Below are 18,596 nucleotides of genomic sequence, written 5' to 3'. Positions count from 1 at the left end.
CCATGAGGTCTGCATAGGGAAATATCCCAGGGGGTTCTCTCTCCAGTGTTAGTTTCAAATTACTCCAAAGAGGCAGTTCTCACCAAAATTGTTTTCTAGTGGTTTAGATATCACTGGCTAGAAAAAGACTCTTTTCTTCAAATTTGCTTTGGATCATACTGAAACATACCTCCTGCTCCTTCATCCTCTTACATGTTAATCTTGTTATTCAGTCAAGTAATTCTTTAAGTTTCTCTTAATCTATAATGCAGAAATGAACTAATACTGCTGCTGTTTGGTGCAAACCACATGATGGGCACTATACAAACCAACACATTTATCCATTTGCTTATTTATTATACCCAGCCTAGATAGAAAAAAAAAGAAACATTTGCCATTGAAAAGCGACAATACAAGGCTGGGACATAGGCCAGGAACTGATATGAGTGGTGAGAAGGAGAGAGTTAGATGGCAGTGGAGGAGCATGTAACATGAGCCTAGGGCAGTTGATGCTTCACAGAGATATGCCTAGAAATTATACGGAGTTTTGATGCAGCATTGCCCTTGCTTTCTCAAAAGATAATGTGACTCTAACAGGCCCCACACCTACCAACAGTAAAGGAATCCAGCGCATCTAGTGATCCCCTATTGGTTCCAAAAGCATCCAACACATCGAGGCGGGACTCTGTGTATGGGAGCAAGTCCAGCGAATCCAGTGAGTCCAAAGGGGAGCTGCCACTGCCACCCACAGGCGATTCAAAGGCATCCAGGACAGATGAGGAGGAGAGCTGCTTAGTGGCATCCATCACAAGGCCAAAGGAAGCAGGAGGGAGCGGAGTGGAGACTGGAATGCTGGCAGTCACCACGGGAGGGAGCAGAGGAGTGCCACCTGGAAACACGGGGATCAGCTGGGGCATCTCACTAGACAGGTTGGGAGGGATGGCACCTTGGACCAGGGACTTCAGCAAGAGAGATAAAACATGTTAGAGGGGAAGAGATGAAATACACCAGATATACAAGGTAGGTAGCACAGGGCACTATGACAGACAGAATTGAAGACTAGTTTACAGTTACTTTCTCCAACGCAGCTGCATTATCAACCAGTATCTGGGTAATAATAATAATAATTTACAGTGGTGCCCCGCAAGACGAATGCCTCGCAAGACGGAAAACCCGCTAGACGAAAGGGTTTTCCTTTTTGGAGGTGCTTCAAAAAGGTGCTTCTTTTTGGAGATCTACTGATGATGCTATTTCCATCGCTGTCCATACTGTACTGAGTCATCTAGAACGACAGGGAACCTACGCAAGGCTGTTGTTTGTGGACTACAGTTCTGCCTTCAATACAATTCTGCCAGACAGGTTATTTCTTAAAATGACCAATTTGGGTATACATCAGAAGATCTGTCTGTGGGTAAGGAATTTCCTGACTGATAGGCCGCAGACAGTGAGAATGGGCCCTTACTATTCTTCTACTCTAGTATTAAGCACAGGAGCCCCTCAGGGATGTGTGCTAAGTCCCTTTCTCTATTCCCTGTACACATTTGATTGCACCCCACTGTATAAGTCCAACACAATCATCAAATTTGCGGATGATACAACAGTGGTGGGGCTCATTAGTGAGAACGATGAGACTGCTTATAGGAAAGAAGTACAGGGGTTAATTCAATGGTGTAAAGAAAACAATCTTATGCTTAACACCAAAAAAACCAAAGAACTCATAATTGACTTTAGGAGAAAGAAAAGTGTATTTTTACCATTGCACATAAATGGCGAGGAGGTGGAGAGGGTTGGTAGTTTTAAATACCTGGGCATTTACATCTCTGAGGACCTCTCATGGACTGCAAATATTAATATGGTTGTGAGGAAGGTGCAGGGGAGGTTGTATTTCCTGAGAATGCTCAGGGGACTGAATCTATCTCAGCACCTACTTCTGTCCTATTATCACAGTACCATCGAGAGTGTCTTAACCTATAGTATATTATCGTGGTATGGGAGCAGCTCTGAAACGGATAAAAAAGCTTTACAGAGAATAATTAAAATTGCCCAGAATGTTATTGGGCTCCAACTACCAACCCTGGATGAGATCTTCACGTCTCGCACTTTGAAGAAGTCACACAATATCCTGAGAGATCCCACCCATCCTGCTCACAACTTCTTTGAACTGTTGCCTTCGGGCAGAAGATATAGGACAATGAAAACACGAACCACACGCCTTCTGAATAGTTTCTATCCAAGAGCTCTGATTGCACTAAATAATGATCTCAGGGCCAGTTGCAAGAAATAGCAAGCAGGGAGTAGGAAGGAATGAGACAGGTTTTTAGGTTATGTTATGCTTTTAATAGGTTATGTTACATTCTGGAGTATGATATGTTTTTATAGATTATGTCTGAATAGGATGAGAGTGTTGGAGATACGTGCAAATGTGTATGTGAACCCGGTCTTTGGGTGGGTGTTTGATTTTCGTTGTTGTGTATACTGTGTATATACGGACAATGACAATAAATTTATCTTAATCTTAATCTTAATCTTAATCTTAATCTTAATCTCTTAATCTTCGCAAAACGAATTTCCTATGTGCTTGCTTCACAAGACGAAAATGTCTTGCGAGTTCCTGCAGGGTTTTTTTCCTCCCCCCCCCTTTTTTCCCAAGCCGCTAAACCGCTTATCAGCTGATGGCTAAGCCGCTTATCAGCTGATCTTTAAGCCGGCTAAGCCGCTAATACTGTAGCGCTAAGCCGCTAAACCTCTAATGGGCTTGCTTCACAAGACGAAAAAACCCGCAAGACGAAGAGACTCGCGGAACGGATTCTTTTCGTCTTGCGAGGCACCACTGTATTTATAACCCACCCATCTGGCTGGGCTTCCCCAGCCACTCTGGGCAGCTTCTAACAAAATATTAAAATATTGTACAGTAATCCATTAAACATTAAAAGCTTCCCTAAACAGGGCTGCCTTTAGATGTCTTCTAAAAGTCTGGTAGTAGTTGTTCTCGTTGACATCTGGTGGGAGGGTTTTCCACAGGGTGGGTGCCACTACCGAGGAGGCCCTCTGCCTGGTTCCCTGTAACTTGGCTTCTCACAGTGACGGAACTGCCAGAAGGCCCTCGGCGCTGGACCTCAGTGTCCGGGCAGAACGATGGGGGTGGAGACGCTCCTTCAGGTATACTGGACCGAGGCCATTTAGGGCTTTAAAGGTCAGCACCAACACTTTTATTCACACAGAGCCTCCTCTCTTTTGGGGTGCAACTCCTGCCTCCCCCATTGCAGTTCAGCATTACATAGGCATCAAGACTAACCAGGTGTCAGAGGCATAAGTGGCATTAACTGGATTGGGGGAGCGGGGAGGAAGAATGCAACAGGTGAACAAATCCAGTAGGGTACCAGAAAGAAGCTTGAGGGAAGGAGAATGTGCTCAATGTTGACCCAGAGCATTGGTATATCTAGGAAAGAACCATCTACTCTGATTAGCAGTTGCTGTCTAACAAGGACAGTTGGTCTTTCCTAGTACATGCCTAATACTTTCCTAATACAGGATCCTTTCAGGTTGAGGTGTCAGGGATTGAACCCTGGATTTCTTGCATACTGTACACAACACATGCTCTGCCAATAAGCTATGGACTTCCCCATTCCTGGTATCAGAGTTTTCTCTTAACCAAGATTTGAAATGGATATTGGGGAGGAAACCCTGGGCAACTTCGGCCACTGTCAACATCAATGCCACTGTATGACTTAATTGCATGTAAGACTAGTAGAGAACAATTTGCACTCCAAAAGGCCAACGTGTGTGGACAGGGAGACCAGAACTCTGCTTCCAATTGCTTAACCACAGCTAGACAGTTGGGAGTTTTAGATGTGCACACACCCTTTGTGTTCCCAAGGTGATAAACAATGCCACATGGAAATGTATAATATACTCAGGTTGGCTCAGATCTCGTCAGATACTTAGAAACCAAAAGGAGGAGTTTGTGGGCAGGGAAGAGAAACCAAAAGGAGGAGGGAGAAAGACACAGAACTCTCCAGTGCATGAGGAGAAGAGTGAGGGAAAGTCAGAAAGGAGTGACTGAAAGCAGAGACGTAGATGGATAGGTAGACCTAGGAAATCCACTCTTACCAGAGGGTATTGTGACCCATCTGCAATAGAATCCAGAATGGAGTCCAGTTCATGCCCAAGAACTCCTCCTTCAGTGAAGTCATCAGCACCCTCAGACCCTGGCATGGATGCAGCATCAGTAGAAGGGAGCAGGGTGGCGGCAGGCAGTGAAGTTGGTGTGCCTTTCGTATCCAAGTCAGTTGATGGAAAGGCAGAGTCCTCACTCACAGAGACATTGGGAGGGGTGACGCACTGGAGACCGAAAGAGCTGTCTGCAAGGCAAATTACTTGATCACATCCAGATGGCAGCGCACACACAGATCCCAATCCAGTAGCAGAAATTGAAGCTCAGAGACTCTTGCTCTCTGAACTATAGGAAGCTACCGTATGCCAGCCCAGGACGTTTGTCCAACTAGCCCAATATTGTACACTCTGGGGGGCAGTGGCTGTCCAGGGTCTCAGGCAGAGGTCTCTCCCCGCCCCCCTCTCATCACCCACTATGTGATCCTTACATAAACAGACAGATAGACAGAAATACCAGGAACTGAACCAGAGACCTTCTGCACTCAAAGCCTGTACTATACGGTGTCTCCCATCTTCAAAATATGTCTTTCAGTATCTGGCAGAGTACAATCTAAAGTCATGTTTCTAACAGTTTCTTCAGATTTTATAGCATGCTGGCGCCCTGTGTATCATGGGAAAAGGGTATCTCCTGCAGTGGATTTCATTTACATGTGCTGGGAGCTTCAGCATACATTGGTTTTTCTGCCGATCCACACAGTTCAGGGGAACAGCTGCAAGCCCAGTGCAAGGTTCTCAAAGCTGGCTCAGGGAGGGAAGTTGCAAGAGTAAAACTTACTTCCGCCCTCCCCTCTACCAGAACATTTTCTGTCACTCAAGTTATAGTCCTTAGTGGCAAACCAAAGAGACAAAAATTGCTATGAGTCAAAGGAACATAAAACTAATCACCTGTTTCAATGTCATCTACAGAGCCCAATCCATTAGAAACAGTCTGCAAAGAGAAAGAATATACTATTGTCATCCCTCTGGCAGGGTGGGGGGAGTTGCTACTCTCAGCATTCAAATCTTTTCTCCAACTTTCACAAAGAGTTATTTCAGGGCACACAGTGATGTACCTAACTACAGGAGTTTGCAGTTTTTTCCTCTTGCAAAGTGTTTATTCACTTTACTGACACACATACTGGTCTTTGAAACTAGCACTAATTTCCTCTCTTTCACCCTTCCCGCCAGACTTCAGGCAAGCTTTCAACTATTAAAAAACACAAAAAACTTGGGCATATGTTCATCTGGTTAAATTTTCTTTGGATCTCTTTCCTGTTGGGTTTATTTTTTTAAAAAACCAACAACCTTGAAATACTGCTCAGGCCATGTGAGTTATGTGACTAGTTGGACCGACAATCAGTGCTCTACACAACTGACTGACTTCATGACTGTCACAAGGGCCATTAGCTAGCCAGTCAGCACTCTCGACAGTTTTTCAGATTCTGCTAAAATTCTGGAATGCAATCAATTGCACTTAAAATTAAACATTTCTAGGAGGCATCATTTCTTGCAACAGTGGACTTAGGCAGTGAGTGCCAATAGTACTCTAGCCAAGCAGGATCACTGAGAAACATGAGGGAGATATCGGCATACTTGGTGAAATCCCAGGGTTTGAAGAACAATAAAACTCTTTAAGCGGGAAATGGGGAAAGGAATGAAATGAAGTTCCACGAACAGGTCCTGGCTAGCTGGCATGCTGAACAGCAGCACTTGACACTGCAAAATGTTGTTTCAAGTCTCACTTGCACTATTTTATCAATAAAGGCTACCTGATTTGGTAAGGCAGAAGACAGGCCATTACTAAGTAGAGAAAACGTTTCCAATTCCTGCTGCAAGGAAGAGAGAACAGTGGTAATCTACAAGATTCTGACGCAAAGTCACTTCCATATTAAGGAGCAAGTAAACATACAAGATAGCACTGACTGGAGAGATATATATATATATATATATATATATATATATATATATATATTGCACTGTACATGCACCCTGTACACAGACTAGAAATTGCAGCTAAACCTCACTTCCCAGTTTTCTACATTCAGTACAAGGCATGCTTATATAATAGTCAAATGGGACAACCTACTTGCAGGTTACATGCTATTCCCAACAAGAACTGACTACAGTACTGTGTTTGGAATATTGCATCATTTGCAAGTGGATAGTCTTATTTTGGATTTATCCTGGGTGAAACTAATAGTGCTAAGTTTTGACAGGAGAGGAGGTAGGTAGTCATGCTCTCTAAGGTCTTCATAGGTAGCCAGACAGTATGATTCTGTTCTGAGCTGGCTAGCTGAATTAAATGCCATTTCTAATTAAATACCATTTATAATAGTGGCAGGTGCTCTTAAAATAGAATACAGTGGTACCTCGGTTTTTCGAACGTCTTGGAAGTAGAACGTTTTAGTTTTTGAACGCCAAAAACCCAGAAGTAACTGCTTCAGTTTCTGAACGCTTTTCGGAAGTCAAACATGCCACGCGGCTGCTGTATAGAGTTTTCTGGAAGTAAATGCTTCGGTTTTTGAACGTTTTGGAAGCTGAACGGTCTTCCAGAACTGATTACGTTTGAAAATCGAGGTACCACTGTACTCACCATTCCAACCTTCTGGTTTGCCATAAGCCTTTTATACACACATTTACACGCAACTGTACACACCAATTAGTACTCCCCCCCCCCTTCATATGCTGGTGGACAACAACTCCCATAATCCCTGACCTTTGGCCACGAAGTCTGGGAGTAAAGAAAGATGGAGTCCAGTAAACATCAGGAGGGCCACACAGGAGCCCCAAACTAGACCTGCTCAACTGTACCAAGCCCAATTCTGAGCACTGGCCATGAATGGCAGTTCACCAGATCTCAACACTTCCTATTTCTGTTTTCTATTTGAGGACTACATAAACATGGGAGGGTACCAAGCACTTCAGAGGTTACCACACATTGTTGGTGAGCTGAATCACATGCTGTGCAGCCTTGGGATAGAGTGCTGGATTTGGATGCTGGAACCCCAAGTTCACATCCCTGCACAACCATCTTGATGCTCATTAGCTAGCTTTAGGCAAGTCACTCTCAGTCTAACGTATCCCAAAGGATTGTTGGGCGGATGCAATCATATAACCCTATATATGCCAACTGAAATAAACGTGGGGCATGAATACTATACCTGAGGCCTTTTATAGGCTTTCCGGATCCTTAATCCCAGTTTCTGTGCAAGCTCCTGGCCGAGTTGTGCCACACTTTCATCCTTCAAGGAGAAGACAATGAGCACTTTTGTAGGTGTACAAAGTATTTCACTCAATTCTTTGCAAATACAGGGTCCCCCCCCCCCACTTATGCGGGGTTACGTTTTAGGCCCGTCATATAAGTGTAATTGTGTAAATTTCATAAGTGAAATTGCATGAATCCTCTAAACGCCTATTGTTCCCTGCTCCCAAGCTCTCTCTTGTGCCGTCTCTCCAATCCAGACACAAAATATCTAGAGGTGAAATATGAGCAGAACAAGAGACAGTGTCTCTGCAAGAGGGGACATAATGGCAGGGAAACTTGGGGGGGGTGGGGGGAGAAGCAGCACTTGCAATAAGAGAGAGCAGGGGCTTTCCCCCAGAAGCTGTCATATATAAAAATATATTTGCAAATCTAAGTGCTAAAGACAATAATAGGCTTTCATATTTGTGCTGGAAACTGCATGCTCTATTTATTAGTTTGCTCAATGCCTGGAAGATTTGTAGATTCCTTTTTATTGCTCTTTGGATCAAAAGAAAAGATGAGAGAGCCAATGATAGAGGAGGGGAATGGAAATCTCAAGTTTGATTGTAATTTATTTTAACACATTTATGCACTTTCCGTTAAAAAGTCAATGACTGTAAATGTGCAAGCCACTACTTACATGCGGGAGGGAGAGCAAGCAGCGGCTGTTACATTCATATGCTTCCTTGTGCCTCCCTAGCTCATTCAAGCAGCGGGCTTTCCGGAATAGCGCACGGATGTTCTCCTTGTTGAATCCCAGAGCCTTCTCACTGTCTTCCAGAGCTTTCTCATGCAGGCCCTTTTGGAAAACGAGACTATCATAACCATAAGAAGCTTGACATAAACAGATCCTACACGTCTCCTTCCATGCAAGATCTGTCCGACCTAACTCATTGCTCTTAAGTTCTGCTTGTGCAGAAAAGAAAGGGGGAGCAAAAGAACAGTGTGTCAGGTTAATACCCACAACAATGGATAATTCTTCCCCTTGGTGTATAGTGCCTATAGTCAGATCCCTACCCGCACCCCCTAAAGGCAATGCAATGTGGAATGAATTGCACAAGTATGATCATCACCTGATGACTGCAACATCAAATAAAGGCAAGTGAGCCATGACATGCTGTATATTGAAAAAAATGTTTTTTTATTTCAACCAAAATTACTTTAATGCAGTTTAAACCTGCTTATACGCAAGTCATCCAATGATGGAGAGATCAAATAAAGCACATACATGCACAAACTAGCCCAAAACAACTCACCATGGCAAAGTAGCAGGCAGCCCGATTGACATGCAGCTTGCATAAGAGATCCACCGGAATGGCCACCTCATCTGAAGCTGCATATTCGGCCACATTCAGCCCTTCGACATACTGAACCAACGCTAGCTTGAAATCCTTCTCTCTGAACAAATCATTGCCCTCTGCAAATAAGTTTCTCACCAGCTTTTGCAAAAAAGCCTGCAGGAATAAGAAACGAAGAAAAAACACTATGCCATCCCGTGGTGTCCTTGCTACTGTGCCAAAAAGGCATCAAAATCACTATATACGTTCTCTCAGAATATAAAGGAGGCACATAATTCGAATAATCCTAGAAAGTCACAATTCCCTGTGGACAGGTTTATGAGAAAAAGCTTGTCTGCTGAGGGAAACAGTGTTCCTTGGTTGGAAAGCTTCATCATGGCATTGTACGGTGAATGTGTCTATCCAAGCCATTTGTTTCCTTACAGTGTCAGCTGGAGGAGTGGGGAAGAATACAATGGACAAGATTCACTCATGCACATTAAGCCATGGTTTATGGCTTAGCATGATGTGTGAACACAGCTCTCACCTGCTTTTTCTTCATCTAATCTCAATGATATTGTGCTTCACAATATTACTGTCTGCTATGCACCTGCTATGCAGTGTGCCAATGTCACAACACAGTGTGGACAGGACTTGACAAGAAAAATAGGACCTAGACCAGTCACAGTACATTTTTAGAGCGAAGGAGATCCCTAGACTCATAGCTATGGTTGGAGAGGGGACATCTGTCAAAGGTTTTAGGGCAGATGCCCTGCCAGAGGCCGCAGAACTCAAATGAGGAGTCTTAAGAGCCAGGCAACAACTCAGTAAGTAAGTGGGCTTGAGTAAATTCAAGTTTCCCATTTTAAAATAAATATATATCTCGGGCAAGTATGCATAGCATGCTTGTTCAATTAAAGCAAATTTGGCAGTATCAAAGCTAAGCTGTACTCAGACACACTGAAGTCAACGTATTTAAGTAACTTAGTGAACCAACAAAATTATTATTGGAAAGTAAATGCCCACGATGTTGATAGTTTTTTACATACTCATATTTTGAGAACTGAACCAATTGGAGATCTCAGTAGCAGGAGGATATAAACTTAGTATAAAAATCACCCACACAGACCCAGCTGATAATCTCAATGCGATTTAGAATGGCATCTCCTGAATCCTAGCCACATCCATTACTAGCATGTGGCCCTCAAAAACTTGCCCAGAAGGAAATATGGACCTTGGGCTGAAAAAGCTTCCCTATCCCTGTTCTCTGAGCAACTCTGCCCATCCAGCAGCAAGAAGCAACGACTTCCCTTTCCCTCCCTGCCGTCACCACCCCAGTCACAAGGACTAATTTGTCAAGATAACATTTGGTACTTCTTTTTTTAAAAAAGAAACTCTTAAAATTACCTCATAATCTTCTTGGCTTAGGGGTAATGTGGACCTAAACAAAGACAAAGGGCTTCAGAAGTACAGAAATATATATATATATATACACATCACTCTAATATGTGAAGCAGTATAAATGAATAATATAAGTAGAAATAGGGAACCTCTTATTTTTTACCTGTGGGCATTGGTATGCTCACTTTTCAGAGATGAGTTTGCAGAATGCACTTAAGTTTTTCATGGCCTGTACTTTAAACTATGTGTACAGGAAGCTGCATTATCCCTTTGGCTTCAGCCGTTGCACACAATTTTACTTGTTACTGAAGAATACTTTGCTTATGTTCACACACACACACACACACACACACACACTGATTCTTTGGGCAAGAAAGTAGGCTTAAAGTAACAGCAAACAGAAAACTACTAAGACAAGATAATCAAAAAATTGGCTGTGCTTCGGTATCGGTTTAAATTTCTTTTGACTTTCAAGGCAGTGAAAGTGACTACCGTATTTTTCGCACCATAGGACGCACTTTTTCCCTCCTAAAAAGCAAGGGAAAATGTGTGTGCGTCCTATGGAGTGAATGCAGGGGGGAGGCAGGCGGGAAAAGCCCCCAAGAGCCGCACACAAGCTCCGTGCGCTCTTGCGGGCTTTTCTCCAGGAGGGAGAAGGGACTGACTGGCCGCATTAGTCCCTTCTCCCACCTCCCAGAAAAGCCAGGAGAAGCCGCGATCTCTTTAAAGGGGTTGCACGGCTTCTGCGGGCTTTTGCGAGAGGTGAGGGAATTCCCCCACCTCCCAGGAAAGCCAGGAGAAGCCGTGCAGCCCTTTTAAAGTGCGCGCGGCTTCTGCCGGTTTTGCGGGAGGTGGGGGAATTTCCCCACTTCCCAGAAAAGCCAGGAGAAGCTGCGATCTCTTTAAAGGGGTTGCGTGGCTTCTGCGGGCTTTTGGGAGAGGTGAGGGAATCCCCCCACCTCCCAGTAAAGCCAGGAAAGCCCTGCGCAGCGTCTCCCGGCAAGGAGAGGCTGCACGGGGCTAAAGGGGAAGCCAAAACATCCCGCTCGCTGCCTTGGCTTCCTCCATAGCTGCGCGCAACCCCTCCAGCAAGGAGAGGCTGCACGGGGCTATGGATTCTTTAGCCCTGGGCAGCGTCTCCTGGCAAGGAGAGGCTGCACGGGGCTAAAGGGGAAGCCAAAACAGCGAGTGGGATCCATCCCGCTCGCTGCCTTGGCTTGCTACATAGCTGTGCGCAACCCCTCCGGCAAGGAGAGGCTGCACGGGGCTAAAGGGGAAGCCAAAACAGCGAGCGGGATCCTGCTTGTGCCATAGCCCCGCTCAACCCCTCCGGCAGGGAGAGGTTGTGCGCAGCCTGTACGCTGCTCTTTGGGGCTGGGGGGGGAAATATTTTTTTTCTTGATTTCCCCCCCTAAAAACTGGGTGCGCCCTATGGTCCGGTGCGCCCTATGGTGCGAAAAATACGGTAACACAGGAAAACAAAGCCCTCTGGGTAATGTACCACCAACTATAGTATTAGCCAGCACAACATCATTCCTGAACTATCATAGATGGAAACTTAAATAGAGGGAAACAAATAAATTGTTTCAACTCGCTTGGGTGGCAATTGGCCTATTGCCATCCAAAAGTCCAATGTTTCCTGTGTTGATAAAATGTCCCCTGCATTGCTAGGTGGCCTCATGGAGGCAATACTTTCTCCACCGCCAGATAACAACCCAAACACACACTTTGGTTTCTCTGACTAGGAAATGATACCACTACTTGTTTTCCACATCACAGGCATTGTGTCCAGTTCAATAAATTATGTCTGTCAAGTATTTTCCTTCAATAGAATGAATCAACATTCTTCAATATACAAATGGAAAAGGTTTTGCCTAGGTTCCCAAGTGTAGCTAGTTAACAGTTTCCATGGGCTGCTACGTATGTGAAAAAGTTGGGTGTGCGCCACAGATTTGAAGGGAATTTGGCTCCTCTATCCCTTATAATTGTACTACAGTGGTGCCTCGCAAGACAAAATTAATCCATTCCGCGAGTCTCTTCGTCTTGCGGTTTTTTCGTCTTGCGAAGCACGGCTATTAGCGGCTAAGCGGCTATTAACGGCTTAGCGGCTTTAAGAAAAAGGAAACAAACTCGCAAGAACTCGCAAGATGTTTCGTATTGCGAAGCAAGCCCATAGGGAAATTCGTCTTGCGGAACGACTCAAAAAACGGAAAACTCTTTCGTCTAGCGAGTTTTTCGTCTTGCGAGGCATTCTTCTTGCGGGGCACCACTGTATTGTACAGTTGTATGAACCAAAAGCGACTATCGACTGGAGTGCAAGTCTTAACCCTATAACTATAGACAGTTGCCATGACAATCTATTCAATTTACTCTAGAATAGTCTTATTAAAATAGGAGCCTTCCAATCTGCAGCCTTACTCTATAAAGTTAAGACTGCAAACTTCTAGTACAGTGGTACCTCGGAACTCAAACTGCTCCATTCTCGAACGTTTCGGCTCCTGAACGCCAAAAACCCAGAAGCGCTCTGGTTTTCAAACGTTCCGAGGAACACAAACGTCCGACACAACTTCCACTGTGCAAAAACCTAGCTGTCGGCTAATTGGAAGCCACAACTCGGAACTCAAACGTTTCAGAAGTCGAATGGTCTTCTGGAACGGATTACATTTGAGTTCCAAGGTACCACTGTGTTTCACAGTTCTCCCTTACAAAGGTAAAAAAACAAAGTACACTCAACTCAAGGCCAAGTATACATTTCCATGCAACAAGTATTACTTATGTTATAGTGCTGCCACAATTTTGGAAGCTGTACAAGAATTGTGGTTTGATTCTTTACAAGTTTTTCTTAAGCTAGGTATTTTTATGTCAGCGTATTTCTGCTGCTATTTATGAAAGTTATGCTTTATTGTGTGAACTGTTTTGGTCTTCATTTGAAGGGAAAAGAAATTATATATATTAAAAAATAAATATATTAAAGTAAGGATTGCTCGATTTCACAGATTAATGAGAATAGAAACCACACAGTCTCCAAACTTGTTCACTTACTGGATGAACTGTAGTCCCTTCTCTATCTCTTCTTTACGTTTTTGTCTCTCCATTACAGTCACTGCAGTAGGGAAAAGCATATATTAAACCTTTAGAGTTTGAGCGTACCCCACAATACAACTTTAACAATAACATAGGATAGTTTTAACTAGAGGTACCTGGGACTGTACAAGTAAAGAAAGGATGGGAAACCTGTGGTTGTCCAGATGTTGTATGAATCCTCCAATGTTTCCTGAGCACTGAGTGTGGTTGATGAGAGTTAGAAGTCCAACAACATTTGGAGGTCCACAAGTTGCTCATCTCCGCTGCTAAAGCATGCATTCCAACACTGAGGAATGGTCTCTCACAGCTGCTGCTTCAAATGTGGTGGGTTAAACCCATTTAGAATTATATAGAGAACAGTTCCCACCCTCAAATGGGCCTAGGGACCAATAGAAGAGTGCAAATACTGTTATTAAACATAACTACATGTAAATGCATATTACAGTAGCCACCCCCCTTTTTTAAAGCACGATAAAGTCTGCTTGATCCACACTGCCCCAAAATGGCCTCAGCTGACCTGCTACCATTCCAGCCTCAATGAACATCAATGGACTGGGGTCTGTACAGAGGAACAAAATCCTGCTTTCTGTTGACACATTTTCTTCCAGATAGATGTATGCATTACCTTTTCAACATTCCATTTTCATACATCCCCAAGTGCCCACTTTTTAGAAAGCAAACTTGAAAGGCAGGCTTTGATTTCCAGGATACCATAGAAACTACCATCTTATGCACAGAGATGTTACTCTACGCAATTCATGGCAACACAGATTCTAAGACCCACCTAGCTACACTAGGTTTTTCCAATTTTGAAGATGCAAACCAAAATGAAGGCTGTGAATTATTTATGGTGGTACAACTAGGAACATGAAAGATGAAGATGAAACCAAGCAACCAACTCAGTTCAGGAGAAAAATTCAGAGCACAAAAATTATGTCATGATTCAGTGTGCTGTTCTGACATTTCATATTAAAAATACAAAACAGGAAAATTTGTTCTCAGCTATCTTTAGCTGTGCTAGACAAACTTAAAAGTATTTTTCAGTTGGTCAGGTGCAACACAAGATGCACTGAATCTGCAGCAGAATTAGTATTCTATATTGCTGGAAACCGGGTATTTTTATCTGCTGAAACCAAAATGTCATTGCAAAAAGGAGAAAGTTCAACACAGGGGGAAAAGTCCAAGTGAGATTCAGCATATCCCATAACATACAACACAAATTAAGACTAAGCTCTGAGTGAAGTTTGCAATGCTCCGTCAAGTCTTATTTTGTGGGATCAGTTCTGGCAGCCTGAGGACTTGGACAAGTTATTTGTGACTATGCCTCCAGTGCTGTCTCGACCATTGCTTTTCAAAACTGATTAAAGCTAGCTGCAGAGTGGGCGTGACTGGGTGGGTCCAGTGAACACTCCTTTGCATAAGGAAGTGGTGCCTACAAATACATCCCAGTCGCAAGGTACTCATGAGAACTGCGACAGTGCACACAGGCATTCTAGGAGGAAACTGTTTAGATGCATTCTAAACTGAGTTCGGATCAATCGGCCATGGTCACTCTGATAGATTACCTCTATCGGGAGGGACAGGAGGAATGCGACCCTGCTGCTCCTGCTTAAACTCCTGATTACAGGTTTCAGTATCATCGGCCATGAAATCCTCTTGGACCATCTATGGGAGATGGATATTGGTGCACTGTTCTGCAGTGACTCTGGGCTTATCTCCAGGGATACTTCCACACTGAATATGTGATTCTCAGCCCCCCGGCTCTTGAGTTATGGGCTGCTACAGGGCATTATAGTGTCTCCAATGCTATTTAACATATATATGAAGCCACTGGGAGCAGCCATTAGAAGATGAAGAGTCATCAGTACTCTGATGATACCCAAAACTTTTTATCTGTAATATCTGAATTGGAAATGGCTGAGCAGGCCATGGACCAGTGTCTGGAAGCAGTGGTGGGCTGGATGAGGGCTAATAAACAGAGTCTGAATCCAGGCAAGATAGTGTGTGTAGGGGGTGGGGGTTGGGTTTCTAGGTTCAGTGAGAATGTGTCCCGATCCAGGATGAGGCCAAACACTCCCCGAAAGAGCAGCTGCAAAGTGTAGACTGCTTCTAGATATAGCTCTATCCCTAGAGATGCAGGTGTCTATGATGAGAGCCTAACCACTACTGTCCATGCATTGGTACTTCAAGGTTCGATTAGTGCAATGCACTCTATGTGGGGGCTACCCTTGAAGCTGGCCCTGAGACTGCAGGTAATGTACAATGCAGTTCTAGGTTGCTTGTGGGGATAAACCACCAGCAGCATATAGCACTTTGTTTGCAGGATTTGCATGGGCTGCCAATCTACTACTGGGCCAAATTCAAGGTTTCGGTACTAGCACATACAACTTAGGACTAGGCTGCTTAAGTGACCGCTTTATCCCTTATACACACAGTGGGTCTCTGTGTTCTGCAAGAGTGTTTCTCCTTCAAGTGCCCAAAATAGCAGAAACGTGTTCCAAAGTGACTTGGAGCAGGGCTTTCAATGTGGTTACCCCTGTTTTGTAGAACAGCATTCAAGTTTAGATAGAACAGGAATCTACTATCTGTACTCTCCAGAAACAATTGAAGTTTTTGTTATTTCAATAAGCTTTTCCAGCTGGGTGAAAAGGTCTCTGTTCATTTCGTACTGTTTGTGTTTGTGAAAGGTTATTACTGTTTTCAAAACTTTTTAAAGCTGTTTTTGTGATAATGTAAGAGATTATTCATAAGTTTACTATTATTTATTAATAAAATCAGCCAGCAAATACATAATCCTATCGGAAGTCATAACTCTACATAAATTTCCAAATAAAAAAACAGTATTTGGGATTCTTATATGGCAGGTGATACAAAAGTTAATGCATCTTACATATAACTTTGCCCACATATGCACCACAGAACTGTCATCTAAATATGCTGATGTCCTTGTCTGGAAATGCATTTTTGTAAAGGTCCTTCTCAAAGGAGTAACAATTTATTGTTAAATTTAAGCAGACTTTAAAACATCATGAGATTGTTTAACTATAAAATATATTTTGTAACCATGGTATTAATATTGGTTGGTTATATCATTATTTGTCTGTCAATCCCTTTAGACTGCCTTAATTTTTAGAAAGGGGGAAAAAGCAACACAACAACACTGCTATGAGGGGTGGGAAGAAGTCTGAGGTTGGTTTTTATTTTTTGCACAAATATTTAAAATCACCTTGAGTACTTCTGCTGGAGTAGGGCACCTGGTAGTATTTTGCTTCTTACGGTTTTTTAAAGTTCTCGAATGGAGTAACATAATAGGGAGCAGGAAACAAATGTTTCACTTTTAATATGACGTTACAGGCACTAGCCAATAGCTGCTCATGACATGCCTACAGTTTAAACTAGATGGTGCAGAATGATTTTGCCAATGGTCTAACTCAGTACAGTGGTACCTCGCAAGACGAATGCCTCGCAAGACGAAAAACTCACAAGACGAAAGAGTTTTTCGTTTTTTGAGTTGCTTCGCAAGACGAATTTCCCTATGGGCTTGCTTCACAAAACGAAAACGTCTTGCGAGTTTGTTTCCTTTTTCTTAAAATCGTTAATACCGTGCTTCGCAAGACGAAAAATTCGCAAGACGAAAAAACTCGCAGAACGAATTAATTTCGTCTTGCGAGGCACCACTGTATAAGGCAGCTTCCTATGTTCCTGTGTACAATGGATAGTCGTTTTATGGGGTTTTAAGATCCACCTAATTATTCTTCTAGCTGGTTTTAATTTTTTTGTTTGTTTTTGCTGCTGTGTATACTGTTCTTTAGATTTCTTTTATTTCCAGTTCTGTATTATTGTTGGTTTTCATTGTTTTCACTGTTTAAACTTTGGATTGTTTTTGTATTTTAAACTGGATCTACAAATTGCTCAGAGATGGTATACTGCAGAGTAAAAGCTTAAAACTGCTATAACATTCACTAAAAGCTTAAAATGAGAAATGAAACAAATGAAAAGGGACACATTTATTATCATGGTTTCAAATCTCATGTTTTCTAGACTCCTCTCCAACCCTGAACCTTGGGAGTTAGTAATAAAAAGCTTTTATAATCCCATATGTTTGGAACGTTTCACCGATTATGCGATAAGGAGACTCTACCGAGAAAATGTACAAATGGCTTGGCAGAATCACAACAGGTTCGTTGCATTCATGCAAATTGTGATGTTTTGTTTTGCTTTGCATAAAGAAAGCTGTGCGGCTTAGTTGCAGCTCTCAATATCGCACATTAACAGGGTAGCATTGAGCTGCAAACCCAAATGTAAGATTACTTTTACAGCACACATCTCCCTAAGCGCTTGTCTCCCCAAATATTTACATGCACCGTAAAGACCTCTGCAATATGCAGGGAAAAGGAGGGAGGGGGGGAACAGAATCGCTTTTTCAGCAACGGTTTCAACACGTTTCCCATTCCCCTAGTGTTCATTCTCCCAGTTTTCAACATATTTTGGTTAGCTATCATACTATAATGCAACAGGCGTATAACAGACATTAGTAAGCCTTTTCGATGTGGATTGTACCCTGTTTATGCGCATTGGCGGCATCTTCCGTCTTGTTGGTTTGCTTCTATTGCTCTGCTCCTTCAAATACGGTCCTCCTTTTCATTGCCCCCCCAACCCCCATTAACAGCCCTAAAACACACATGCACATTTTTCTGGTTTAATTCCTCTAGAATTGACCCCATTCCCACCAATCCAAGGCCTCCAAATCCCCGGCCTCGGTTAGCAAAAGTAACCGGCCTTAGATGTGCCTCGAACGCGGAAACAGAGAAGGAAGGAGCCGCCTGCCTTCTGCCTTCGGAAGCCACAACACACAACTTGGTGCTGCTAAGCTCACAACAAACTGTCACGGCTGGTTCCAGACTAAAAAAAAAAACCGCCCAAAAATGATTTTAAAAGAAACATTTCCGTTCTGCTAAGCAACGTAACTTTTACAAGTCATGGATTATAAAATGCCAGATGAGGCAACAGCCAAACCTTTTTTTTTTTTACTCAACTCCCCCTCGTCCAAGATCAGCGTTTCTGCAAAGATTCTCTTCACCGTGTCAGTGCTTTTGAGCAAGAAAGCAATAAAATACAGTAAAATGAAATAAAAATTCTAGAACCGCAGACCCGAAATGAAACCGTGAGAGAAGTCAAAAGGTTTCTGGGATCGCCATTCAGTTCCGAGCTCCCGCTAGTTCCTCCCAAAAAAACTTCCCAACCTCAAAAGAAGGAGCACAGGGAGGAAGAAGACATTTATCTTTTTAAGAATTCGACCCGGAGAGACGGTAGTAGTGTGACTTTCGCGTCCTATTTAATTCTGGTTGGGATTAAGCAACATATGCAGTGAGAAATATTTCCGTTACTCATCTGCAAAGCTGAGCAGTTTTGCTTCAGGGTTATTTTGGCCCATCTTCGCTCCTTCATACCCCCAACCC

At 43.2% G+C, this 18,596-nt stretch overlaps 1 protein-coding gene and 1 long non-coding RNA gene across 5 annotated transcripts in view; both read right to left on the bottom strand.

The window, feature by feature from the left end:
- Positions 1–18,596, bottom strand: part of ZC3H7B (zinc finger CCCH-type containing 7B) — a 50,853-nt gene that overhangs the window by 27,350 nt on the left and 4,907 nt on the right. For 2 of the 4 annotated variants that reach the window (XM_080971365.1, XM_080971364.1), the window contains exons 2-10: positions 13,096–13,156; positions 10,060–10,093; positions 8,632–8,829; positions 8,016–8,174; positions 7,293–7,373; positions 5,901–5,960; positions 5,038–5,080; positions 4,090–4,340; positions 590–938 (exon numbers count right to left, since the gene is read on the bottom strand). In XM_080971365.1, coding sequence (XP_080827491.1) covers positions 590–938; positions 4,090–4,340; positions 5,038–5,080; positions 5,901–5,960; positions 7,293–7,373; positions 8,016–8,174; positions 8,632–8,829; positions 10,060–10,093; positions 13,096–13,148 — 1,228 coding nt within the window. In that variant the 5' untranslated portion in view covers positions 13,149–13,156. Of the gene's footprint in view, positions 1–589; positions 939–4,089; positions 4,341–5,037; positions 5,081–5,900; positions 5,961–7,292; positions 7,374–8,015; positions 8,175–8,631; positions 8,830–10,059; positions 10,094–13,095; positions 13,157–17,697; positions 17,719–18,596 lie in introns of those variants that run through there. The other 2 variants (XM_080971366.1, XM_080971367.1) reach the window with 2 other exon arrangements.
- Positions 10,543–10,911, bottom strand: LOC308486177. Its single transcript, XR_013990993.1, has 2 exons — positions 10,834–10,911; positions 10,543–10,743 (listed from the first exon to the last, which is right to left on the bottom strand). It is a non-coding gene; the product is annotated as an uncharacterized lncRNA (long non-coding RNA).

This window comes from Podarcis pityusensis, assembly GCF_964106645.2.
Source record: "Podarcis pityusensis genome assembly, chromosome: 10".
Classification (NCBI taxonomy): Eukaryota; Metazoa; Chordata; class Lepidosauria; order Squamata; family Lacertidae; genus Podarcis; species Podarcis pityusensis.
The sequence above is the reverse complement of the archived record's forward strand: the minus strand, read 5'-3'. Positions and strand labels throughout refer to the sequence as shown.